This window comes from Pipra filicauda, unplaced genomic scaffold, assembly GCF_003945595.2.
Source record: "Pipra filicauda isolate LSUMZ 115617 unplaced genomic scaffold, ASM394559v2 scaffold65_size3143899_pilon, whole genome shotgun sequence".
In the NCBI taxonomy this organism is placed as follows: domain Eukaryota; kingdom Metazoa; phylum Chordata; class Aves; order Passeriformes; family Pipridae; genus Pipra; species Pipra filicauda.
The window spans coordinates 2480505-2508415 of NW_024104820.1; the positions used below are offsets into that span (position 1 = coordinate 2480505).

A 27911-nucleotide genomic window follows, 5' to 3' on the forward strand; every position below is an offset into this window, starting at 1 on the left:
CAACCCTTTGCTCAAGGTGTTAATGGCATGAAAAAATATTATGTGATTTTCTTGTTTTAGAACCACCTCCAACTATAGGCAACTTTGTTTTGTTGCAGAACAGAGCTTTAAGAAAGAGGACAAACTAAAAAAGAAATGGTAAACATTGAAACAAATGTTAGTGTCTTGTGTTACCTCAGGAGCTGGTTCAGTTTGCTGATTGCTCAGTTTCAGTGTGGTCTGAGTAATGAAAAGCTGACTAGTGAGCCTAATTTGGGGTAATTCCCTGAGTACTCTTGAAGCATAACAAAGCCAGAAAAACTCTAATGAAAAATAATGGAAAGGTAGCTGGGGGCTTAACTTATGATCTCTGCTCATTACAGTAAGAGGCATTTTCATTGCAGTGTTGTCATAAAGATTATTGGCTGCCACATAGCGTAGGTCCCTCCTGAAAAGATTCTGGAACAGCTTTGTTGGCACAGTAAAAGCCATGGAAAAACACCAAAGATTTGCTTAAAACCCAGTAATTCTTTGCCAAATATTAAGGATGTGATGCTTTGTTCAAAACTGGCTGTAAAATGAGGTGATACCTGGCTCCCTAATCTTGATGTTTCAATATCAGGCCCCCAGATCCAGTCTTACCAGACTACAGCCCCTCAGCCTTTTTGGAAGCTGATCCTAACATCCCTTAGTCTCTCCAGTATCCAGGATTCAGTCCATCCCAGTGACCAGCTAGTCTGAGTTGAACTTTGATGATGGGTCATGCATGCATGCTGTCAGAACAGAGAGCAGTCACACAGAAGATAAGAGTTTAGGCAGGACAAAGTGATTTGGCACAGAGCTCAGCCAAACAAGTGTGCTGTCCTCCTCCTGCTTACACATTATTGACCTCCTTTATTTCCCCCCCCCCCCGATCCTCTCTCCTTTTCCCTGCACTTGTTCTCTGCCATCCTCCTTGGTCCCTCACTTCCACTCTCTTGGTCTGTCCCCATAAGAATTTATGAGTCCTGTATAATCCTTAAACATTCTTGTTCAATCCCAAGTCTCCCTCTAAGCATCCCCCAGTAAATCCTATGCCCCCTTATACTGTGTGAGCTCCCTAGAGCTCACACAGCCTTCTTGTTTTGGGTCATGCAATTGGGTTGTGTGGCAGGACCGGGATTTAGTCCGTCCCCTTCAAGGGTCTCAGAAGTGGCAATTCAGGGTGGTTAGTTTGGTTGAACTCCCCACCATGACAGTGTGTCCCTCATCACTGTTCAATCTTTGTGTCTGTTTTAAGGAGTCATTGGAGAGCTGACCCTGCAGCCACTTGGGATGGCAGAAGCAGGAGAGAGATGTGAGCCAGCCCAGCAGAGCAGGGCTACTGTATAAACCCTGCGTGGGGGGAATTGTGATCCCTGAATGTTCTTCATGCCAATGAAATTGGTCATCCTCAGTGTGCAGCAGAGCAGGCTTAGATTAACTCAGACACTTCAATTTTGCTTAAAAAAAACCAAAAAACAAGGAAAGAAGAGTCTGTGTATCGGTATTTCCCCAGGGTCCCTTCTATACATTTTATTGGTACACTTTGTCTGGTTACTGGAAAAGAAATACATACCTGCCAGACACAGAATAACTTAAAGAAAGTTCCTTGGCTTGCACTTAGCTATTTTTACCCTCTGTTTTCTTTTTTTTAAATGTTAATTAGATGCACAGCAAAATGCATGTAGTAAATCAATAATAAAGATTATGTAAGGGGATTTATCTGAGCAGCGAGCCCCTTAGTGTAGCATTCAGAAAGGAAAATGAGCACTGTTCTACTGAAGCCCAAAGGACTCCATGTGGACAAGAGCATTAAAATAACATAAGAATGAAGAAGACTGTGTTCAGCTGGCTCCAGGAGGCTGTCTGTGCTGCAAGCCAGTGTGTTTTCTGCACCATGTTTGCTGCCTGTCCGGGGTTAGTTTGAGATCAGGTTGGTGGCCTTGAATGTGGTCTCAACAACATGGTTTGGAGAAGTGGAGCGACTGTTGATTCTACTACTAAATGCTCATGAATTACAAATACATAAATACAAGGGCTATGATGATACAGAGGACTTCAGTGAACACAACATACTTCTTTCTCACTTGAGCAGTCTTTTTCCTTCTTGGTCGTGCATTTTTCTGTTCAGCTGCCTGTGCTGGCTTCTGCCAAAGAAGCTGAGCCTGCTCATGCAGATTCTGTGGCTCCTAATTGCTTTTTATGAATTAGGTGGAGGATGTCATTTTTTCTAGTGGTTACCTCAGCCCTCAGGATAAACAGCTGATGCCTATGTCTGGCACTAAATTGTTTTTTCTGGTCATATATAAGTGGGAAGGCACCATTTGATTGGGGAAAACAAGGGGAGAAATATTCCTCTGCAATCTGTGGGAAATCTCACCCTTAAGGACTTCAGGTTCTGACCTATGCAGTTCTTCCATGCCAGGGGTGGATTCAGGGACTAGTTTGCATGTGTAGACTGAACAAGTCATCAGTCCATTTGAAATGGAGCATGAGAAGGGAGATCAGCCCTCACAGATGTTCTTGAAGATGCAAGTCCCAGGTGAGAAATTCTTGATAATTGAGATAGTCTCATAGGACTTTCCACGTGCAGAAACAAATTGTTCTCTCTCTGGTCATCTCAGGCTGCTGTTTCATTTTACTGGCTAGCTGGTTTTTTTTTTTAATCAGCATAATAGATTGTCTAGATGAGATCTTAATTCCTGTTTGTCTCTGTTTTGAAAAAAATAGGCATAATCACGCCCTCTTCTTTCAATCTCTGTGGCAGTTCCACAGAGGGCCCCCTTGTGTGTCTCTTTGGCTTTGTAGCATGGCTGAGATTTTCGGTGCTGGGCTCCCTGGGTGTTAGATAGGCCTGACTTTCAGAAACCAGATGCTCGTGTTCCATGTGCTTTCAAAACCCTCTCTGTCAAAAGCCCCAGATCTTGTAAAGTCTTTCAGGTTGTATATGCAAAGTCATTAGCCAGCTTTGCAAATCTTAGCCTGTATATTTTCCTTTTAAAAAAATCTTTTTTTTTCTAGGCTTCTATTAGCTTCCAGCTGTGCTTCCCTAACAAGCCTCACATTTAAAGTACTTGCTTCAAAAGGCTGCTAGCCTCGGAGAATATAAGGAGAAGGCTTTCTTTTATTATTGTGTATTAATTAAAGAAATACCTAATACCTACTTGGAATTCCTTTATGGGAAAAAAATAGTTCTCCTTAACATGCAAGATGGTGAGTTCAAAGAAGTAGGGATTAAATTAACCATTTTAAGAGCAGATGGATCTGGCAGAACTAAAATTATCTAGCAATTGGCAACCCTATAGGAGAGCAAGTGTTTGTAAATTATAGTTACCTCAGGTGAAATCTCCTCCCACAGACACATCTCCCCTGGTCAGAGTCTGTCTCTGACAGTAACCTGTAGGGATAGAGGGTGAGAAACATGGCAGAGTCTTTCTTTTCTTCAGGTATATAGAGCAGCAAATGTAAAGGGGATAGTGGAGGGATCCAGCAGAAGGGAGCCCTGTGGGAAACAATGAAGTGGCAGTAGGAGACCCATGGAAAGGGTAGGCTTATTTTGGAGGGTGCGCAGTCACTGAGGCTGTGAGCTCCAGAACAGTTTTGGCAGAATACTTTTTTTCGTTTATTGAGATTTGAAGTGTTTTAGGCAGAAATTCACAGTAAGTCAACTTTGGACTGTGTGACTCAGCAGAGTCTATAACGTAAGATGGCTAACAGCTTGTGAGAGCGTGCAAAGTGGGAACAGGGAGGGAGTGGTTGCTTCGGGTGGACTTCAGCTAGCATTTTAAAATAGCTAAACATGAATGTCTGCATGTCAGCTAGTTACCCACTGTCCACTGTAGTTGGTGAAAATGTTTAACAGGGTAATGCAACTAAGCATCTCACAGCAGATACTTGTACTTGATCACCCAAAAAACTCTGTACTCCAATGGCTCCATTAGCTAGATCTCCACTGACTGGGAGACTTGGGCTTAGCTACCTAGCTCTCTACCTCTACTGAATCCTTTCCTTCTTATATGATTTGGGCTCCGAAAAATGAAACTAGTTACAAAAAAAGCTAAGCCAAGATGGGAAGAGGTGATCAGTTCCCCTACTGAGTGCCTGTGGGCACCCGGAAAGCACTTGAGGGGATTAGGGATTTTTGGTGATGCAGAAAGGCTCTTTGAAAGCTGAAATGCAGGACATAGTGGGGACTGGGGAGAGTGATGACACCAAAGTCTGACAGAACTCCGGATTGTGAAGATTATTGGCGCAGGTGGAAGGAATGGAAAAATAACACCGGTTATGACACTTTGGAGTGTTTCAGGGTTGGGTTCTGTGGTGTGTGGAGATTGGGGCAATCTGAAGCATTAGATGTACCAGGGTTAGTGGGCTATAGATGAAGGCAAACCGTTACAGACCTAAAAGTAGTGGAGCTGTTTCACAGCACATTAAGAGCTGCAGATTTAGTAGCCCAGAGGCCCTTGCAGTATAGCACGTGGCACTGCCAGCACCTACCCCCTTCGTCCAGCCAGTGCTGCCTCTGCCACAGAGCACGAGGAGAGAGCTGGTACAGAGACTGATGACAGGTCAAAGATGTGACTTGTTGAAGAAACTTGGGAGAGCTTGTTCAGATGATGAATATTGCTGACACTGCTGCCATCTGCTCTCAGAGCACTTGCAAACAAGGGGCAAAAAATTAGCTGAATAAAATGAGTCACTCTTGTCTGTTCTTCCTTATTAAGAATCCTAAAACTGCAGCTTGCCATCCAAGTGTAAGGAAAACAGATATTTGTTTCATTTAGCTATGCAGTGGTCCTCTTCATTGAAATCATCTAACTTATGTCAACACGGAATAAAAACATTACTGGTAAGCTACCAAAATAATATGACACTTGCAAAGTAATTTTAACCTCCACTGTTTTCTCTCACTAGTATGTTACCGACAAATTAAACCCCAGTATCTGTCCCTTTTCTGGGAGAATATGTGGTTTGGGAAGGTGACGTGTTAGAAGCTCTCACAGGAGAAAAGGCTAGTCCCAGTCACTTGGAGGGGATACCAGAGCAGCAGTTAACTGTGCAAAAACCACTAGGGTGAAAGCACCTCTCTGTAAGTGCATGTGAATTGTAACTAATGCAGGGTAACCAGCATGTACCAGTCATGCAAGCACTTCTTTCAGCTTTGGGTTTCTAGTGATATTACCACTGATTTAGCCTTTCCTGTCTCCTGCTTCAGCAGCTGAGGCTTGGGACCGTCCTGTTGAGGTCACTGTAAATACCCACATTTGAAGTTTCATCTGAGCACTAAATAAATATCTGCCTGATCCTGAGCTCCAGCTTTTGAAAAAGCATGCTGGAATGTTTCACCTTTGTTTCCCAGATTACAGTACATAGCTGGAGGTAGCATCTCCAACTGTGCGGTCCTTCTCATACTGTATACTCAACCCTGTAGGTCTGTTACAGACATAAAGTGAGAGCAGTGTATTTCTTATGGCTCGATCTCAAAATCCTCTTTCAAAATGCTTGAACTGAAGAAAATCAATGTGTGCATGAAACACTTTGCAGTAGCTCCCTAGTTTACACAAGTTTGCTCTTCATCTCTGGGAGCATGTAGCCCTCAGCTAGTGAGCATTTTGTTGTACAAGAGAGAAAACTTGGAGACAGTTGTGCTGAAGGTGGTTTTTGAAACTGACTCTTTTGAACTTTATGAATTTTAACTGTGGTTCAGTTTTTAAATTCAGAGATTTTGGTAACAAGACTCTATGCTTTCAAGTTACAAGACTCCATGCCTGATTTTATGCTGTAAATTGCAATATTTTGCAATTTGTAGTTTAATTTAGAAGGATCACCTACTTTCCTAAATACTTAAGTAATGTGGCAGGCTGTGGTTATTGATTCTCTTGGAATTTATTACAGAAAGCTGTATTCACTCTTTCCTCTTGGGAATGCCCCTCCTGAACTGCATGCTTGCTAGTGACAGCTTAGGCCCCTGATACATAACCAGAGACCTTGCCTAATATCCTTGCAACTACTTAGGGAATTTTTATTAAGTAAAAACATCATTAAAGTAGACAGAATGATGAAGTTTAATGAGCATCTTTCTCACTTGACATTGTTAGTTTTGCTGCTGCAGCAGCCATAGTACTCTAATTTGTTACTTCCAGTGGGGCAGGTGGAGAATGCGGGGAGATTTTGTTTATGTTTATATCTGCATACAAAGAAACATTTAAGTTCATGAGATATATTTGCTTTGAAAAATATATACGAGGAAAGAAAGCAATTGGAAGTCTCTATCTGAGAGCTTTCAGTCTTGCATGTAATCTCCCCTTTCACTTTAACATAATGAGGAGGCTGCATGCAGGACTGTAGCTGCTAAGTCTACAAAGGCTCTGCAGTGTGTGAGCTGTGGTTATAATAACTAGCTTCTGACTGTTGCTGCAAACTGCAAACATCTCAAATATTTATTTGCACTCCAGATTTTATTCTTCAGCGGAGGTTTTGGCCTGTGTGCTGTGCGTAGTGTCCTTCTCAGAGCAGTACCAGCTCCGTAAACAGGTGACGTTTCAAATCTCAAGTGGGAAGGTGCTGCCGTGTGTTATCAGCACTTATCTCACAAAGCTGCCTTGAAACTATAGCCACAATCTGCCTTGGTATTCCTTGGTTTCTTTATGGAGACAATCTGCTGTGGCTAAGGGTCTAGTCATGCAAACAGTGATGTCAAGGTGCCATCTCCCAGCACATTACCATCTGTCAGCCGAGCAGCACAGTTGTCTGTGTGCATGTCATAAGCTGACCTCCGCTGCCGAAGACGAGGTGCAAGTGTCTCTGCCTAACACAGCTGACTTTGCATTGATGCAGAGCAGGAGCATGTACACAGTTTGGACAGCTTGGCTATGGCTACTTCTATGGCTGCATCCTTCCAGTAGGTATTGAAATCATTAAAGGCTGTGTATGCAAATTTCACATCTATTACAACCAAAGGGTTATAGGTTCTTGTGGAATTCAGATAGTTACTTCTCTGTGCAGATAAGCTCCATTAGTTTTTATCTTTTGCTTTTTTTTCCTGTGTTTTTTTTCCCCCTTGGGAGCTATGGAAGTGGTGTCTGTTATTCTACCAAAAGTTCATTGAAAATTTTGAGTTCCCTTTTCCCGAGTGTAACAGAATGCAAATTCTGTCCCAGAGGCATTATCACAGTCATTATTGTATTTAAATGTTGTTGTGACACCATATGTCTCCTCATATTTGATGTATGCAAACACAAGAGAGAGACCCTGTGTGTGAAGGCTTGTATAATCCAAATACATCTGATCCTTGCTCTTTGCATAGCAGACTCCTGTGATAGACTGTAAAGCACTCATCTTCAGTTGAGATAGCAATGTGCGCTGAAACTTCCTTGACATTTTGCCAGGAAAACCTAAGTAGATGTATTTGATTTGCTTATTTTAAACCCACTGATTATTTTCCTGGATGAAACTTCGGTTCACATGATGATAGAAGTGGTTGGACATGAGAATAAATAAAAGGAATGTGAAATTTTCTGTAGATGCCTTCAACTCATGTATATCTATTACTACTGGAGTATTTGCATGGGGCAAAGGGAATCACTGGAGCACCAATAGCACTGAACATTGTGAGGAGCAAATATCAAAGAAATACCAAAAATCCGTCCAGGTAAGTTGGGATTCTTACATGCAGTGGCCACTGGATCTCATTTCACAGTCAAAAGGCGTTGCGCACGTAGACTTCAGCAGAACTCTGAAGTTCAATCAAAATTGTCAATATTCAGTTTCTGCACTTGGAAAGCATCTATGTAGTCAGTAGAATCCCCACCACACCCTTTTGCTTCAGGAAAAGTTCACTATCAGAGCTCTGCCAGTTCACAAACTTTGAACATTTGCACTGAGAAAGGAAGAAATGAGAGATGTAACAAATGCCGAAAGGGTCACCTGAGAGGGAAACTCACGTGAAGTTTCCAAAGCAAAAAAAGGAGACCTTAAAGCAACCTGTGCAAAAAGAGGGTATGTAATAGCTGAGAACCACTAAAGCTATTTCAGTCCTCTCTGGGTTGTCACTAACAGGACAAAGGAGCTGTGAGGCAGCAGGATGTGGAAGACAGGACAGTGACAAGGGACTTCTGTTCCCATCTGTGAAGGGTTTTTGTGCTCAAATATGGTAGACCAGTGGATTCTCTGTTAATTCAGTGCTTAAAATCCCAAATGGGGACTTTGTTATTCTATGAAAAAGAGCCAAAAAACAGCTTGAATGTTAATTTAGTATTTAGCTAACTATTGGTGTTCACAGATTTGAGTATACATTTCTGCTTCTCTGTTGCTAACTTCTTGGAGTTACAAAATTATTGCTGACAGTGGTTCAAATGCTGCATTGCATATCATTGAGAACAAGATACTGCTTGTTCCCTGACATTTTCTACCCTGGATCAGTTTCTGATGGGACAGCCTCCTTGAATGTCACTTCTGTGCTCTTCTGCAGTGATAGTATTTCCTAATACCAAACCATCTCCTTCCATATACTCCCTCCCTCAACTCACTTAATGCCTTCCAAAACAGGACAGTTATTTAGGATAGATGTTTGATTAGTATGCATATTGTGTACTTGGATAAAATACAGTCTTGTGCTGTTGGGGCTCTGTCTCTTATGAAATAGAAGAAAAATATGACTGTTGTAGCTAACACGAAGCATGTAGTTATCACAGAGGGTCAGGGCTCTCTGCATTCATCAGGAAATGGCACCTGATCCCTTGCTGACAGTAGGTGATGACACATATAAAATTTCAGTAAGGTGAAGTAATGTCGTAGTTTACAGTTGTATTTTCCTTGAGCAAGGCTGTTTTAGCTACAGTACACCTTGACTGCAGCGTGCTTAGCAGCGTGATGTAAATCTTCAGCTGCTGAGAAGGTGAAAGCTAGCACTTCCTCTCCACCCCACCCTACAAGAAGTTCTAATCCCACTCCATGGTCTAGGAACCCCAGGGTTGAAGTATCTTCCAGATATAGCAAAATAAAGCTCAAAGCAGGTGGTAGCTTTTAACGTCCTGACGTATAATTAGAATAGTAAAGAATAGAATAAAGTCACAGAATCATGAAGGTTGGAAAAGACTTCCAAGATCACAGGTAATGGTGACTTGGGAAGACAAACACCATCACTCTGAACGTCCCCCCCTTCCTTCTTCCCCCAGCTTTATATGATGAACATGACCCCATATGGTCTGGAATATCTCTTGCATCAGTTGGGGTCTGCTGTCCCAGCTTTGTCTCCTCCCAACAACTTGTGCACCCCCAGCCCACTCGCTGGTGGGGTGGGGTGAGGAGCAGAAAAGGCCTTGGCTCTTTGCAAGCACTGCTTAGCAAAAACAAAACCATCTCTATTATCAACACTGTTTTCAGTGCAAATCCAAACCACAGCCCCATACCAGCTACTATAAAGAAAATTACCCCAACCAAAACCTGCAAAGCGCGTCTTCGAAAAGCACATTATGTCAATAAGGGAAGTTAAATTTGAGCTGTGTTTATTTTGGGTAGGTTTTTAATTTAGTTTAATCGGGATTACTCATAAATTATCTATCAATTACTATGTGATATTTAGCAAGATCCTCTCAGCCATGTAGTCTATTTAGCTTCACAGTGAATGCCAGTGTCTTAATTGTAGGATACTTTGTCAACATTTAATCAGTGGTACTTACTAATGTGGCATTGATGTGTTGGTAGCTGTCCCAATGCTATCAATCATGTGTGAGCAGCAAAGGCTGCTGTGACACCATTGCTCTCTGTCACATTATCAAACCCTTGGGTTTTCTGGTTAGAGATGATGCTCACTCTGCTCTAAGCAGGCACTCTATCTCTTCAGTTCAACCCAATTTTTATCATTGTCTACTTGAATACACATCCTTGCAGCCTTCCAAGCCTTAATCCCATAACTGAAGAATAAAGGTTGCTAGTTTCTTAAGGCAAAACTGATTGCTCCTTCACTGCTCCAAAGGCCTGCTTTTATTGGTGTTACTACCCTGAAAAGTCACGAAAAACCAAATGTTAATGACTGCAGCGAGATCTAATAGAAAATTCAGTGTGTTGAGACAAAATAAAGATCTTATTTTTTTTATTTTTAGTAACTAGATGCATTGTTTAACGTGCTGCAGAGTAAAATCCTGTATCACCATTTTTTTTGTCTCATTTCCTTACAGTCTTTATGGCAGACACATGCAGGCAAACCCTGAACCTCCAAAGAAGAACAATGACAAGTCAAAGAAGATCAGCCGTAAGCCTCTGGCAGCCAAGAACAAATAAGTGCCTGGCTTCTGCCTCTGTTTTTATATCTTCTACATTGCTTTTGCATGTGCTTATAATATTCCCTCACATCTCCTGTTGCTTATAAGAAAGCAGAGACTAGAATTAATTGCAATTTACTATGTATACCGCTTTAGAAGGTACTTCTAGAGGGATACAAATTTATATATTCTCCTAATTATGGTCACAATTTATGTAGCCATTTAATACATCACTGTCGAACATATTTTAGCTTTTCTATTTATATGTATATTAATGTCCTCTCTTCACATGTGTCACATGCTGTTAATATCAGGGGGTTTACACCTATGTTATATGATACTAAATTTCATATTATATTCCAATTGATTTTAATAAAGTTTTTAATTTGTATTGTTGTTTTGTTTTTTTTCAGTAGGACTTCTGAAATAGAAAATTCCTTGAGGAACATAATGTGTCCAGTTTCCTGTAAGGTGTTAATTTCTTCTGTCGGAATGTGGTAGCATTTTATCTGATACAAATTAGTAAAAATGCAAGGCATTTTGTTTAAAGAGTGAAAAATTTTAATCAGTTTCTTTTTTTTTTTTAAATGTTGCTGTATCTTGCTCTTTTTGCCTTGAAGGTTATTTTGAAATCAAAGAGTAGGGAAGGGGAGACAGGAAAGAAAAAAAAAATTGTCTTTGTAAAGAGCTGCCAATTGCCAGCCCCAGTTTGGGGAAGAGAACTTTGTCATTGAAGAAACTGGTAATTCTGCCAATTTTTTAAGTGATTTTTTTTCTTTAGGCAGAAAACCCAAATAATGTGTTTAATCTCTGCTGAAAGTGCTTATATTGAAGAGCTATTCCAAATGGCTTTTGAAAATGCCACAGGTTCTATATTTATCTATACAAAGCTGGCACTGCAACCAAGCTCAGAAACTACAAATTGTTCAACAGCTCAAATAGCTTCAGGTCTTACCAGTGGGAAAGGAAAACCTAAAAGCCAGTGATTTCTAAACAATTTTAGTCTTAGGAGAACAAAAGCTAACGAGGGAACTCAAGAAGCAAGAACAGATATTCATACCTAGATCGCTCGTGTTGGGACCTTCCTGCCCTTGATTTCCAGTTCCATGAATTTCATACCCGAGCAACCCATTGAGAGTCGGCTGCTATCTGGACAGCAAGCTGGGAAGCATGCCCAGACTGCCGAGACAGGCCTGTGGTGTTCAGTGGGAGAAGAAAAGGTTTTAAATATCTCATGCTAGAAGTGATACCTTCTGCAAAAGCCATTTTGTGTCTGAAGATTCTATTATCAGCACCATCCTCTCCAGTGCATTTAGGATTACCCCAGCATTTAAGTAACATGGTTGCCTTAGTCTAGGAATAAATGTATTGACATATATTTTGCAACAGATTTTTTGAATTGGCAAGTGGGGCTAGGAAGTTGGCATCAAGCTTTAGACACATTTTAAGTGGTCTTCAGTACTTCAGAAGAATGAGGCAGTCTTGGTAGGCAGATGGAGAACAGTAAAAATGGTAGACTTGTCAGGAGCAGTCAATTCTATCTGTTGCAAGCTCTGCAGAGGATTTTCCAGACCTCTTAAGTGATTTGTCTAGGGAACAGGTCCAACTGAAACAGGCCCATGAAGGTGTTAGGTTGGTTGCATGCTAAGAATTCACAGCAAGAACTGGCCCCCATCTGGAATGCTCACAATTAAATCATCATCATCATGGCTGGGCTTCGTGAACGAAGATTTGGGAAGGGCTCTACTCACGTTTGTTACAAGCGCGTTGGTGACTAAAAAGGCCAATACGAGATAGGCACGTCCGGTTGCAAAAGGCACAGCAGAAAGACTCCTTAGGTGGTAAATTCTGCAGGGCACGATTCTTTCTGCGTTGTCTTTTCTCCTCAAGAGTGATCCTGCGTGCTTTCTCAAAAGCATCAGCAGTGTTAAAGATAGTGTGTCTCCAGACCTCCCGATTGGAGACCAGAGTAGACCAGTGATGAAGACCAATGTGGCCAAGGCTGAGATGTTTCAGGGAGTCCTTGTATCAGTGTTTACAGAGCCATAGTGCTGTCTACTCTCTTATACAGATCTGAATCATGGGTCATCTACCGCCACCACCTGTGTCTCCTAGAACGCTTCCATCAACGCTGTCTCCGCACAATCCTAAACATCCACTGGTTGGATTATGTGACCAATACATCTGTTCTAGAACAAGCAGCAGTCACAAGTATTGAGGCCATGTTGCTGAGAACACAGCTGCGCTGGGCAGGGCACGTCTCCGGGATGAAGGACCACCGCCTCCCTAAGATCTTGCTTTATGGTGAACTTGCCACCGGCTGCTGCAAGAGAGAAGCCCCAAAGAGAAGATGCAAGGACTCACAATTAAATGTTATGTAGGCATTAACACGTGAGGGGACCTAATGACAATAATAATTGTGCTACAAGAAGTCCTGATGAAATGACAGTGAAATGTCAGAAGATCCCCAAACTACTATTACAGATTTTTTTGGAAACAAAATAAATAGCAAGGGCACATTTATCAGGACAGGGTGAAGAGGCTGTAGACTCTTCCCTGGCACTGAACACTACCCAAGCCCTCCCTCGAGGGTGGCACTGTCGTCAGGGTGGAGCCACTGCTCTCCTGACAGATCCTGCAGCCATGACTAGACAGCTTCTTTGAGGCTTGAGGATGTTTTATGTACGCTCACTTCCAGCTGAACTGGATTCACCCCTCTTCTGGAATCTCCTTGGGTATGCCCGGACATGGTTTTCTGTAAGCGGGGCAGCATTATGGCTTTCCTTTGACTTGAACAGAAATCCAACCAGAGCTAAAGGCTCAGGTGGTATCTGAGACTGCATCCGTCACCTGCTGTGTCCTGGGGTTTGGAAAAAAAAAGAAGTTGCTACAGGGCTACAAGGGTTTCAAAACATGGAGTAGAGTCTCTAATGTAAAATTAAAAACTTGTTGGGGAAGGCCTGATGATGTTATTGGTGGGAAGCTACAGCACTGCTTTAAAATAAGCTTATGATTTTCAAGCATTAGTCAGACTTCCATTAACTGCAGTTGCAAATTTTGAAAGTGTTGAAAGACTCATGCAATCTCTCCTCTGCAGATTTTTGAAGTATTGATTGGAGCATTCCTGGGTGTTCATAGCAAAAAAATCCGCCCAACCTTCCCACTTCTTCCCTCATGAAGGAGGAAGAAACACAGTTTTGACAAGCAAAAGCAGGAATGAAGGGTCTGGGGAAGAGTAAGTGAAAGGCATAGAGATGTGAAGGATAAAAGAAATCCTAAAGGGAGAAGTATTATACTGAAGATGGTGGCAGATGGGGGAAAAAAAGAAGTTTCTTGAAAAGAAAGATGAAAAAATAAGATAATGTTCTGAGAAGACGATGAAAAACTGCAATGCATAAAGCTTTACAAACAGAAAACAAAATGGGTAAGGAGTAGCTCTTCAGAGGCTCAGGACAGAATAAAAGACAAGGGGAAGAAAAGCAAACTGTGGGTTGTAACATGCTAAGGTCTTAGAGTTTTTAAAAAGGTACCCGCTTCTTAGAGCAAACTACACAACAGTTTTAATGTGAGTGTGATGATTTTATGTATCTGTTCTCTAAAGTCATTGCTTTTTTAATATTTAAAAACAATGTTTTATTTTACTGGGTCACAATTATTTCACCACTGAACTTCAAGGAAAGGAGCTGCTGTTTTCTACTGTGGTGAACCAGTTAATGAGCACTGCAGCTCGTGATGGTCCCTTTGCTGGTCCCCGTAGTCACTCCTCCAGAGGATCCATCAAAGTGAGGCCCCTTCCAGTGAACCCTTGGGTGCTACCCCTAGGTGAGCATGGGTGTTGTGCCAGTGGGAGCACCAAGCTCTGGAAAGGCAACTCTTTGGTCTGCTGGTCAGTATTGTTTCACTGGCCTAGTTGACAATGAGATCCCTGGTCTCAGGGTGCCTTGAAAAGAACATTTTTGCCATCCATTCTTATGGTCACTTGTTCAGATGCCTCTTTGGGCCACCCTCTGATAAAACCAACAGCTTGCCACTTCAAGGGGAGAAAATTATTCTTGTGAAGAGGAAATTTATTTTTTATAACTTTCCAGTATGTGGGAGCTCTTTGAAAACAATTAAGCTGATAATTCTCTGTTTTGATTTTGCACATGGTGAACTGGAAAGAGTATGGCGATTTTTTTTGCATACAGTGCAATGCACTCTTACAGGGGAAACTTTTTTAAATTACCATAAGATGGATAGGATGTGCCTGTGCAAAGAGTGGCCTGGGAAATTAATTCTCCTTGCTAAGATAGACAAAATGGAGCCAGAAAACCTGCATGTGCATGCACCATCCACACTTTTCTTGTACTTACAGTACATTATTGCCTCCTGCAGTCCTCCTGATGGACAGGTAACAGTTAAAAACAAACAGACAAACAAACAAACAAATCTCAGCTCTGGGAACATGGGCGCTGCTGTTACTCTCTTTCCTATTTAAAAAAATATGTGAGGAATAGCACTGTGATTCTGAAGTTTTACCTTTTTATGATTGTTAGTCTGGGAATATGTTTCCAATGGAGTCCCTTTGCATCTTTATTTTGGTTTTAGTCAGGTCTTTCCTGTTAAGGAAATGACACTGTAGCATCTGTTCATCAGTTAGCTTCCAGCCTTACATCTGGCAAATCACACCAGCAGTATGGGCATTTCTCCTGAAATGGCAGCTTGTTTGGAGGTACGATCTGAGCCAGCGTGGCCCTCGCCTCTCCTCCCTCCAACACTGTGCTCCCCATCCTCCTCCTCTGGGCTCTCCCCACCATGGTGCAGTGCATAGGGCTAGATCCTGGACCCCTGGAGGATCTGAGGAGAGAGAGAAACCTTCCTCCTGTTCTGCCAGACCCTCTGCTCCCAGGGAGCTGAGTGAGGTCAGGAGGCATTACCAGCCCCGGCAGCACTTGGGTGTTCCACACTGGCTCATGGCTTGGTGCTGGTATGAAAGCTGGGAGGGCGAGTCTGTGCTGTCCCCACGCTTGCTGAGCAGCAGGAGCTCCAGAGATGGGTAATATTTCCAGTTTGAAGCGGGTGGTAACTGTTAATATCCTCATGACAACCAGGAGGAGTGAGATTGTCATCGGTTATATTAGTTGTTAATTTTGTAAATATTAACAATTTCTAGGATTATGGCACAGGATGTGAGCTGTCAACTTGCTTTATTTTCCTCCTACTCCTTCTTGTAATGACACATCTTTTATACTCCCTGATTCGTGCCATGTATTTGTTACTTTGCACTGATACCAGGGCTGGCAGATGTTCTGGGATGAAACCACGATAACTTCCCAGAAGTTAGATTTTCTTCCCCTCCTGGGTACTTTGTTTCCCCTGATCTAAGGAGAAGTAATTTGCCTGTAAAGAACAGTGATTTATAAATCTCTGTGGTTGGTTTACATCCAGTGCTGCTGCCAAAGCCGCTGCCATTGGCACAGCTGAGCTCCTGCTTCCCTTTCCAGTTCACCTGAGTGCCTCAGGCAGGTGCCGCCACTCCGGTCCCCCCTGGAGCAGTGGCTGAGTTACAGCTCACCAGGAACTGTATCCCTATTGTGAGAAAGCCCTTAAAACTGACATTTTTACCGTATATCTCAAGAGCAAAATTTTAACCGTATTTTTAGATCACAAAGCACGGTAATTGTGTGAGTGCCAGTCGCAGGAATCACTCCTGCAGCTTGGTGGACATGTTCGGAGGCAGCTTTTGTGACAGTTTGAGGTCAGGGGGGAAGCACTGGGGCAGGTGACTGTGCCAGGGTGCTCACTCCTCACCTCGGCTCCCTTGCTACTGGTGAGAGCTTCCCTGCCCGTTCTGCCCCGCTCCTGTGCCGCCGGCAGCCCTGGATGTACAGCCAGTGCTCAGCCAAGCAGTGGTGAGCCCCAGGCTGCGTGTAGCTTCACAATTTTCCTGACATCCCAGTTATTCAGGATAATGTTTCAAATGGCCTGGTGCCAGGGCAGCCACCAGCGCAAAGATGAGTGGGGAGCATGGCTGTGGCTGACTGGGTGCCAACAGTGGGACAAGCTGCACCTTCCAGCCTGGAGTGATTAGTGCCTGCGGATGGCGCCATGCAAGTACTGGACTAAATACCCCTACTGTTTCAGTAATCCTTTAAATCGAATGCCTTCTGCCAGGGTGAGTGTCCTGCAGGCCCCCAGGGAAAGTCTCGCCCTCTGCCCGAGCCTGAGCGATGCTGTGCTGCTCGTGGTATTGCTAATCTTTGCTTTGCTAGCGTGGAAATTGCAGCCTGGTAGCAGTGGATTTCCCAGTGGCACAGAGCTATTGCCAGGCAGAGCCTGAGGAGCAGGACACCTCCTGCCCTGGTGATTGCCCTTGCCATCCTCGCCTGAAATTCCGCACCCACGGGAGCCACTGAGCTCGGTCAGCAGTGCTTCCCAGGACCGAAGTGCCGTGGAAAATCACTCCTAGGAACCACTTGTGGGGCAGTGCTCCAACAAGGACCAGCCAGAGGGGAGTAGAGCCAAAGGGCTGCTCTGCAACCCAGAGCACCACTGGAGAAAGGGCAATGCTGTAAATAAAGGCTATGGTTTGTGTTGGGTCGTGGGTGGCTCAGGTTCTCAGTGGGAGAGTAGATTTTAGCTTAATACAGGACTATGTTTTCCCTCCAACTGAGTGGTTTAGGATCTAACATCACAGCAGTGACACAGAGGACTGGTGATCTTGTCAACTGCCTGCCAGAGGGGTAGGGTTTAGAAACGCTACTCTTGGTACCTGGTTTGAGCATCCTCAGCCACTTCTTATTTGCTCTTATATCGATCTAGATATTTTATTTTAGATACTCAAACACACCTGGCATATGTGAGTTCCCAAGATCACACAGAAATGAGCATCTGTGTTTGGAACAGAAGAGAGCACTGATTTGGAGGCATGTGGTGCATGGGTACTTACTGGGATATGATTTTAGCAACTACCATCCAGACTGTACAAAGTGACTTTCCTGTCTTCATTTCTGGTCATCATAAGCTCCTCAGAAGATCTCTGCTCTGCTGGTTGGTATCCAGAGACACATTAAACACCTTGTAGATCAGGAATTCAATACTAATCCATTCTGAGGGCAAACATAAAAATCAAAGCTTTGATTTTAATCCTGGTACTTTGCTGATACCATGTGGGCTTGGAGTCCAGCTGTCAGTGGCTCTCCAAGCTGCCTGTGCAGCAACGGAGGATGCCTGGCAGCACCTTGGGATGCACTTTACGCCTGTGCCAGCAGTGGGGGCAAGAATACAGCTGGAGAGGCGAGGGAGGGAACACCAGAACAGATCCAAAATTAAGGCCTGAAATCCTTTTCGTTCCCCGTGTTGCTGGTATAAAAACATGCCGAGACAGTTCCCAGTGAACACAACTGTCACCCCCAGGCTTGGCAGGGTGTCCCCAGGGAGGTTGCTGGTATTTCCTTTCCCCTCACTTTGCTTTTACATCAACTCCACCAATTAAGAAACCAAATAATTCAGAGGCAGTCATGTGGCATCAAATGCTGCAGCAAGGGATAAAAATAACCCCAGAACCTCAGGAAAAATTGCTCCAAGGGCTGCGCATCAAGCCAAGCCCTGTTGCAGTGTGTGTGAAGAGGATCACAGCCCTGGCTTGCTCCCCTTTGGGGGCAGCCAGACCTCCAGCAGCTGGCCTGGCTGTCCCTCCACACAGCTGGATTTGAGGGAGCAGGAAAGCCCATGAGGGCAGGCCCTGGCAGCGTTCCTCTTCTGCACCTCTTCATGGGAGAGGCCCCGAAGTCCCGTGGGGCCAGGAGTGCCTAGGCAGAGCAGGGAGGTTCACAGGGCCCCCAGACACTCAGTGCTCTGAAGCAGGGGCCTCAAGCCAGCTTCTCCATCCCCAAGGCAAGCACTGACCTAGAAGTGGGTTCATGAGCTGGGCGTGGGTTTGGACCTGTGGCTTGATGGCTTTGCAAACAGGGAAACATGGAATAAAACTTAAAAACATCCTTTTTTTTTTTTCAGAAAGAAAACAGAAACAACCAGGAAATAAATGTTGAAAAATAATCTCTCCAAAATCCTTTAGATGAAAAAAACCATTGAGTTTGGGAGAAAAATGAAATTTCTTTGGAATAAATAAGGAACCAGGGAAGGCCAGGCCATGTGACATAGCTCCATAGCTAGACCCACACTCCTGTCAGGTACAGGCAGTAATGAAAAAAATAAAATAGTGCATCCAGTTCTGCATAGAAGTTTTCTGTTCTTGTAAACCAAATGAAATTAATCATTACATTTATCTACAGGGTGTTCTATAAAATCAATAAGTTCTAGCACTGCTTAGCAATCAAAATATGACAAGGCACTTAAACTTTGCCAACTTAGTCCAATTAATTATAACTTCGTTAGAAAACAGTCATTTTTATAGAGTCAGTTGACTCTTCAAGGACTATAATATGAGCTTGATATAAGCTCATTGATTTTTTCTTTATGATTTCCAGTTGAAAGCAAACAGAGATCACTCGCTTTATAAAACTGTGAAAATATGTGTGTATTTAACATACCAATATTATTTATAAGCAGCAGCTAATATTTAAGTGCCTCTTGTACGCCTTGATAAAAGTGGTTCATGATTCAGCCCTCTCAGATGTTCAGAGGATGTTTTTCCACGTTATTGCTATCGTCATTTGTCTTTCCCCTCTGACGTGCAGTTTTTTATGCAGGAAAACTGTAGATGGGGCTTGTCAGAAAGGAGGAGGGCAGCCTGAATACCTATGAGGTGTCACTGGAAACCGAGCACCTCCGGACATTCCAGACAGGCTCTACCATCTTTTTACGCAACAACCTAGCAGCTTAAAAGGCAGAAATGAGACCAAGGGATCCTGAGGAAAACAAGAATGGAGGAGTAGGGTGTTAAACACTGCCAGTGTTTGAGGTTGGAGGAAGAGAAAAGCTTAGTCAGTGGTAAGGAATTTTCCGGGTAACAAGTAGAGGGAGAAAGGTTTGGTTTGAGGTAGGGATTGAGGGAGGAGAAGGACCCTGAGATTCGCTGGGTGCTCATAAAGCTCACAAACTCTCTGGAAAATGAAAAGACAAATACTGGAAAACATACACCAGGCATTGAATCCAGCTCCTCTCCAAAGAGTGCAGTTGGGGGCCACATGCTGATGGTTGCTGCCATGAACATGTGGGTTTGAGAGGGGTGTTCCCATGCCATGTTACCCCTCAACCACCCCCTGCATCGAGCCATCCCAAACAGATAGGCCTGAGCCTGAGCCAGAGCCAAGCCTTGATGCTTCAACAGTGCAAATCAGACCTGAAAACCATAAGTCACAGGTAAAGTGCCCCCATAAATGGCACCAGTGAGAACTCGTGGTCAGTCCCAAGGGCATGGGGATTGCACGTCCTGCACACAGGCCCGGGGAGCTGGTCAGGCTCAGCTCCCTGCCAGGGTTTACAGGAGGTTTGATTTCAATCCCCAGGAGCATCCAGGCACCAAGAGGCAGACAATGTCTGTGTATGCTGCAGAACAAACCTGGCCAAACAAGGTGGTTTCCTCCTGTCCTCTATCCCTGCACTAACCTCAGAAAACAGACTCCAGCATTTGAGTTAAAAAAGCAGATCTATCACCAGCAGCAAGAACACCAAGGTAAATCGCATCAGTGCCATATGTTTCTTAGGAACAGTCCTGACCATGCAGGCAGCCACATTTGTAAGTGAAAAAAATCCCCCAATAATGGCAAATGCTTGGGTTTTGCTGGTTTATTGTCATTAATAAGAGGCTTTTGATAAATATCTGAATCTGTGAGGGAAGGATGAGCCATGCTGCTTCTGTCCCATCAGTGCCCAGATCTTCCAAAAACTAAAGGAGAGTGTCTAGGGAATGAGGATCTGAGGTCTCAAAAAAAAAGATGAAGAAGAGAAGACTGTTTTGTTTCCTTTCTAAAACATGACTCTTGTTTTCAGTCATGGTGCATCAGACGCAGATGAAAACAGAAAATAAAGTTGCGTTTCCAGAGTAGTTATTTGCAGCTCCATGGTGCACTACTCCTACTTTCTTGCCTTTCAAAGTAATGCAAGCATGAGGATGTCACTGGTACATGCTGGAGATTGCCACTGATCACCAGCAGACAAGGAAGGGATGAGGCACCCTGGTGCCAGGCACAGGCCGTGTCTGCAAGCAGACGAATCCTCTGCCACGGTGAGAGAGCTGCAAAGGCCTGACACCAGCCAGGGCTGCTGCCATCTCCAGGGCATGGTCACCTGGGCTTGGCTCAGTGGGCAGAAGGACTTGGTGGCAAGAGCCACTTGTGTATTGCAGTATATAAAAGCCTTCACATCACTGTGAGCTCGAGTCTTCAGGGAGGCAAGTTATAACAATCACAGAGGAAAGCTGGTCTCAGACATAAACTGCTCCTTTCCCCCTTCCCACCGGTTTTGGACACTGGAAGAGGTATAACAGGGTGAATACCTGAATGAGTCTCAAGCCAATTTTTTGATGGTCTTGAAATCAGCCAGGTTAATGGGAGTTCCTCTAACCAACAACAGGGGAGGGGAGGAAAAAGCTGTGACAAAGGAGGTGATTATCAGATGGCACCAGAGGAGCTCAGCCCAAGCTGGGGAGCTGCTCCAGAGCTGGTCCCTTCTCACAAATGTGGAGGCTTTCTTGGGATGAACGATTCACCCCTGCCAGGATTAAGTGCAAGCAGCATAATGGAGGCTTCGGTGCCACCTGCTGCTCTCCTGGGGCTGAGGGTCAGTGCAGCAGCTGCTTCCCTACCCTCGACTGGGTCCCTGGTGTGGGCCAACCCTGTGCAAGGCCAGACCTGTAATTAGGCTGAAGGCAAACAAAGGAGAGGCTGGATGCATGGGTGATAGCGGTGAGAGAATATCCCCACCTGTGCAAAACCTGTCCAGCAGCCTGGCTAAGCCCTGCTCCAACAACCATCATCCTCAGGACAGCAGCAGTGAGCTGGGGGACAGTGGCACATGGGAAGCACTGCCCAGCTGGTGTGGCTGGCCAGGTTTGGTGTGTCCCCGCAGAAGGAGGCTGCCCCTGCAAACACAGTGGCGAGAAATCCCTTACAAGAGTGAGTGACAGTAATTGGGAGTAATTGCAGCAATGCAGACATAGAGATGGCTTTTAGTAATTCACCACTTCCTATAATATAATATGAATAATCCCCCTCTAAAGTGATGGTTATGACTGTAGCCTCGTTATTTTTTTTTCGCATTTTGCCTTAAACTGGTTGTAAACTGAGATAATCAGGTCCTGTGGGATTATTAAGAAGATAGCACATCTATTATACATCTCAAATAAGCCGTTTTCCTACCTTGTCTTTACTTAGTGTCATTTTCCTTTTATACACCCTATAAAAGAAGAAAATTAATGTCCTTTGTCACTCAGACCTCTTCTCCTGGTTACAGGTGCCTTGGCAGACATTTCCTACCAGGAAGGAAAATAAAATTTGGCCCAAATTCTAAACGCTTTCACAGAGATCACAGCTTCTGTCTCTAAGGACTTGCAGTTTCCTCTGTTTGCTGGAACATGACGTGACACTACAAGAGACAGAGGCAGGCATCAGCAGCTGGTGCAGGAGCTCAGGGTTACCTGGAATTTGGGGTGAAGGGTGACTGATGGCACCATGCAAGACCATTGTCCAGATATGAGCCTTCAGGACTATTTTGGGAGCAAAACTGCTGATGAAGCCCAAAGCACATTTGCTCTGCTTCATGCCTTATTTTTTTTTATCTGACAGGACTTCCTACCTTCCTCCTTCTCACCTCACAAGTTGTCTGGTGGCTGTTCCAGGAGGATGGAAGGTATATTTGTAACCTGTAGCATGAATGATCAAAAAATTCTAATGTGGTTGAGTAGGAAATGCTCAGGTTGTGTTTGGCATAAGCCTCGTGCAGTCAATATTTTCCATTTCAGCACAGCCAGCCAGCAGAGGAGGCTCAGCTGCCTTCAAGGCTGAACTCATCACATTGCTGAGAGACCTGAAGCAGTGGCTGGTATTCACCCTGGCTTGGGAGTCAGGTGCTACCATCCCCAAAAAAATGGGTGTAGTAAACCCAGGCAAAGGCTCAAGCTTCTTAAAGGAGTGGATGAAGGTGGAAGCACCTGATGGGAGTTACAAGATGTTATGAAGAGAAATAAAGTTTCAGGGCCAGGACAGGAAGTGGGTGCCCTGCTCAGGCTGCACCAGCAGTGCCCTGCCTGCTGCTCCCTCTGCGAGGACTTGGGGCTGAAGGCTCCTCAAAATGAAAAGTTCTCCATACACGGGGTCTGTGGCAAAAAGAAGTATTGCCACATTTCTGAAAGCCAGGCCTCTCACATGGGTATCTGGAAAGGGCTAATGGCACAACAGTGGGAATCCTCTGCCTTTATCTCACAGAACATGTCTCTCATGATTCCAAAAACCTGGTGGAGTTCTTGTGAACTTTCTTCCTGGACAAAGTATACTAAACTGCTTCTGAGTAGTACAAAATACTGAAATATGGTGTTCTGGTATGTGTCCTGTATTCTTCTTTCTATCAGTCACAATTCCCTTTCAGGCAGCCTGGGAAGTGACTTCCCCTTCTGAGCATGCAGGTGGGCTATAGAAAATGTGAACAAGTTGTAAGCAAACTTGGATGTGACCTGCCACTGCATTTCTGGGGTTACCATTGGGGTGCACACAGTAAACCAGGTGGCCTGTGGTGGGTGTGTGCAGCTCAGAAAGAAGGTGAATAATTCTGCAGAGCAGAGATTAGCACCTAAACCAAGGAACAGAGGTCAGAGCAGCACGATTAGAACATTTGAGACAAGGAAGGTCTAGATCTGGATTTTTTTAATTCTCTCTGGCCTTTCTAAAGAATTTTTGGGGAAAATGGACAAACACATTATGCATTATGATGTATAGCATATGGAGAATCTTTGTTCTCTCATGCCTGTTGGGCACTGGAATGCCAGCACTGAAGTCCAGAAGAAATTCCTAATAACATTTTTATACTGGTAGTGAGCAGGTTTTCCTTCTGCAGCCAAACCCTATCAGTGAGCAGAGAGCCTTCTGCCAGGCAGGTCTTGGTGTCTTTTCTTCCCCCTCTTCCCCTTTGGAGCTGGCCACAGGACTTGGATGACTGTGAATCTTTGAATGGGATTCAGCATGGAGCAGTGCTCTGCTTCAGGATCTCTCATCCTAAACAGAAAGTCTACATCCATCCTGAGCTTACAGGGAAAATCTGCCCCTCTGTAGAGTCCAGAAACTTGTCTCTAAACAGAAATCTAGGCACCATCTCTAGAAACAACCTAGCCTATTCATATGATGGATTAAAAAAGGAATTTTCTGTCTAGCAAGCTCAAATAACTTTGTATCTGTCATGCTGGAAATAGCTCCCAGATATTTCCAAAAGCTCACTCATCATGCAGACTCCTTCTATACCACTATATAATCCTTGTAATTATCCTCTGCAGGATGACTTGCCTGCCATGACACAAACCTGTTCAACTCAACCACTATGGATGTAATAGCACTTTCTTGGGCACTCTTCAGAAATCCCACCAGTGCCTAGCTGGATTTCTCTATTTATAGGACCTACGGGCACAGGCTGGTGGCTCTGATCGAACCTTGCCAAAGCTAGGGGCTTGGGCACCCCTAATCAGTCCTAAAATACAGTTTTTACAGTTGTCTCATTCCCTGCATGGTTTTGGCATCCTGATTTCAAATAAAGTTGCTAATTTCTGGAACAAAATGACAAAGACTTTTTCACAAGCAAGCTACCAAAAGCAACTTCTTTGATTACTAAATAAGGCAAGAACTGAATCAGCTTCATTTCCTTGCAGCATTTTTGGTATTCTGTTGGTGTTTCTAAGATTTCTCATCTCCTTATACACTGAGACATTCATCTTCAGTTGCAGTCAAAACCCACAGGTTTGCAGAAAAGTCAAAAATTTGTCCTCATCTGCTGCCTGTGATGTAGTCAAATGTTTCAACCTAGCAGCTCCAAAATATCTCATCCCTTTTGCAGTGTTTGCTCAAGTATGTCCACTTCTCCCCAGTTCTTTGCTCTTCTCATGGTGTTTCTCAGTCAATGGCTGTGTTTGAAGAGGGCTTCACTGAGCACTTGCAACGTTACAAACATCAGAAGCCTTCGAGATGCTCTGTGAAGAGGCTTTAAACGACAGTGCAGCTGTAAGAAAAAAGTGGGAGCAAAAGTAACATCAGCATGGCAGACCAACCTGGTACTCCTCACAGAAACACATCAACAAAAACAGGAGGGATGATGGAATATCAGGTCAAACACAGAGCTACAAGATAGTGCCAGTGGGAGAAACACAGAGACAAATACATTTTTCAGAGGGAAGAAAAAAAAAAGAGACATTCTAATTCTGTGCAAAATTCTGAAGTGGAATATACCTTCTAGCTGTTGATTGTTTTTCCCGAGCTGCTGAACAGAATAATTCTTATGGAAAAACACAGCAAAGATGTGAAGAAAAACATATTAGGAAATCAGAATACATTTGTCAATCTAAATCACTGAGCTTTAAAAAATTACCAGATACAAATGGCATCAGTAGCATTATCTGCACACACATGCTCAAGGACCAGATCCTTGGGGTGCCAGGGAAAGGTATGAGAAGGTAGGGAGGCATTTCAGGGTGCGGTGGCTCTTGCTTCTAGTGCCAATCCTGCTCTGAATGCTGCAGCACAGACCTGCCAGCCAGCAGCTGCCTCCTCCCTGGAGGAGCAGAGCATCCCTCTGGCCCTGCTGAGCTTCTGTTGATGTGCTTCAGTTCTGGCTTGGGAAGGAAAATGCCAAACCATGCCCCACTTGAGGGAGCAGGCCCCTTGTACAGGGAAGAGTTCGATCACTTCTATAGTCCCTGTCGCTGGAGAAGACCTGAATTAGAGGGATTTTTTTTCAGTCTGTCTGCCCAAGGACTTTCAACAATCAGCAGTTAGTGTATCCAAATCACGCTCCCAAACCAACCAACATTTAGCTCAGGTGTCCTTTTGGGGCATTAGTTGCGTGCAGACACATTTATATTTCTATATTTATGCATTTCTATCACACACTCAGAGCTTCCCAGGCTGCTCTTATGTGGTACAAATCCTGTCTGTTTGCCTGAGCTTGGCCCTGGCAGGAAGAAGAAAATCACCCTCATTCAGTTGCAGTCACACAGTGCTTTTGGGGAGACAAAATTGCAGTTCCAGTGAGCTTCCTTAATCTAACAGAAACAAATACCACTTCTAGACATTGTCCTCCCTCCTACCTGACTCTGACAGGTTTGTGACTGTATCGCCGACTGACTCTGATCTGGACTGACAGGCACACTTTTTAGCTGTAAAAGAGAATACATTTCATTCATATAAAAAATGTATAGCACCTGAGTAGGAAGTGCATTGTATATTCCTGTGAACTGAAAAGAAATGTAGGCATTGTTGGCTCCAAAATCCCTTGGGTAATTAAACATTATTCCAGAGCTGTTTGAACAACAGATGCCCTGAATTAACTACATCAATTAGAAATCAATTTTGTGTTACTGGCCTGGACACTGCCAGCAGCCGGAGTTCTGTGTTTTGGGTTAGCTGCAGCTGGGCAGAAGACTAAACCAATTTAGGTAGGCAGTGAGATGGCTAGTGTAAACAGGGTGCTGGTGCTGTCTGACACTACATCCAGCACCATTCCTGGAGGAGTTTGCTTTGATATAAGGATTTCTTTCCAAGCCAAGCATCCTTAAAGCCTGACCAGAGGTTGGGGTAAGAAGCAGTAATGCACTGCATGTTTTACCAGCTACAGTGTAATTCAGCCCAGCTCTTCCCATTATCCCTTTTCATGTAGCAAAGGGACAGTTCTACCTGGCACTATGGTAGGCCAAAATCCCCTTTGCAGCAGGCAAAGGAACTGCCTGTTCCCTTTCTCCTAGAGCAGCTAGGAAATTGTGTATCTCCAGAAAAAAAATTTCTTAAAATACATTTTCCTTTTGGAAAAAGGCTGTTGCTGAAATTTTTTTAAAGACTGTGGATCTGCTCACCTTCAGAGTGTAACTGCTGATCCTTTGGCCAGACAGACACTGGATGCTGCCAGGCTGCAGACAAGCATGCCCCTTGTAGACCAAACTCAGCACTGCTTTAGTGGCCTTGCTACTTGAGGAACTGGCGGCTAAGCTGCTTTTTCTGTGGGTCCTACATCCAGCTGAGCACTCTGCTTTCCTGGCACAAGTGGGCAGCCTCATCCTTCTCAATTTTGTGAGCCATGAGAGCCTCAAAACAGCATTCTCTTTAAAGGGGAGCAGTGAAGGAGAACTATGCTAATTATCTTGGGTAGAGGATCCTTTAGGTCCTTGCCAGTTTTTATCAAAGCATAAAAAGTAATTATTAAAATTAATGCAATTTACCATGTGTTCTACTTCTAGCAAAGCTATTTTTGGCAAGGGTTTCCATCTGTCCCATTCAGCAAGATCAGCCACAGACTTTTGCTCTCTATTCCACTTTCCAGAGTTCTCATGTGGAGCTAGGCAAACACATGCTTTGTTGCAGAGTCAAGTACCTCCCCTGCAGCGTCTACCTTACCTGAAAATTGTTATCACCTGATGGTGAGTGTCCTTGGCATGACACTTATACTTCTTTCCCTATTGCTATCTGCTGGCACTGGGGATGAGGAAATGCTGCACCCTCTGCCTTGAGCAGGTGTCCAGTGGGAATGGCTGTGGGGCCAAGTGTCAGATTTGTCAGCGGGGTGTCAAACACCAGCTTTTGTCTGTATTTTTCACTGTTCTATAGCCTATCTGACTTGGAGCAATTAGAAAGTAATTAATTTACATTGTCATACAAATGAAGACAAAGAGAGCAAGGAGAATGCATTTGTAGGGAATAAAGACCTGACTGCAGGATAGTGTTTATGGGCCCACAGATATTCAAAATGTTCTCACAGGAGACTGGAAACCTGGCACAAACACCTGTATAAACAGGAACACAGAAGGTGTGATCATCCAGAGTGAAGACAAACGAATCTTCCAGGTGACTGGAGTGCTGGGGGCGGTTTTGCATTTGCTGTCCCCTCGTAATCCTCTGGCAGCAGCATCCTCTGCACTGAGACCTCATGCTTATACAAGTGAAAAAGAACCCTGCAAAGGAAACAGCAAGGGCAGCTCAGTCTATCCTTTGCACCACTCATCTGAAGTTGGGTGGATAAAGAAAGTCGGGCAGATGAAAGAGTCTAGTCTAACATGACTAGTCATGCTATTCTAACATGAATAGTCATACAACAAATACGACACGCTGAAGTCATAGAGGTGAGGCAGTTTATTTTCACTGGAAAATAATTAAAAAAAAAAAAAGGTATTTTTACCTGCCCAGTGAGTACAGCAAGAGGAAGGGAAACCCGGATGTGATGCTGTCCCTGAGATACCTACTTGCTGACTTCAGACTAACTATTTATTAGCACTTCAAAATGAGGAAAGCTGTAGTAGATTGAGTGAGGAGGTGTGATAAGGACATAATTAAGAATGGAAACCTAATAAAAGATACATGTTAAATGCCAAATAAATGCCTGCCCAGCAAAAAAAAAAATTAATCTGGGATGTAAAGAGGAGGCTCTAACTCAAAGTCTTTAGACTTGGTCTGGCTGGTGGCTGGATCCCACAGTGACCATGCTTGGCAGCACAACAGCATATTGCTTTCTGCTTGCCGTACTTCC

The 27911-nt window shown here is 44.0% G+C and overlaps 1 protein-coding gene and 1 long non-coding RNA gene across 3 annotated transcripts in view; one reads left to right on the plus strand and one right to left on the minus strand.

The window, feature by feature from the left end:
* RSU1 (Ras suppressor protein 1) overlaps positions 1-10653 on the plus strand; it is a 102805-nt gene extending 92152 nt beyond the window's left edge. For both annotated transcript variants that reach the window (XM_027720546.2, XM_027720547.2), the window contains exon 9: positions 10179-10653. In XM_027720546.2, coding sequence (XP_027576347.1) covers positions 10179-10281 — 103 coding nt within the window. In that variant the 3' untranslated portion in view covers positions 10282-10653. The remainder of the gene's footprint in view (positions 1-10178) is intronic.
* A 12398-nt stretch (positions 10654-23051) lies between these two features.
* On the minus strand, positions 23052-27184 carry LOC120324696. Its single transcript, XR_005566197.1, has 3 exons — positions 27172-27184; positions 25486-25554; positions 23052-24401 (listed from the first exon to the last, which is right to left on the minus strand). It is a non-coding gene; the product is annotated as an uncharacterized LOC120324696 (long non-coding RNA).
* Positions 27185-27911: the final 727 nt, after the last annotated feature.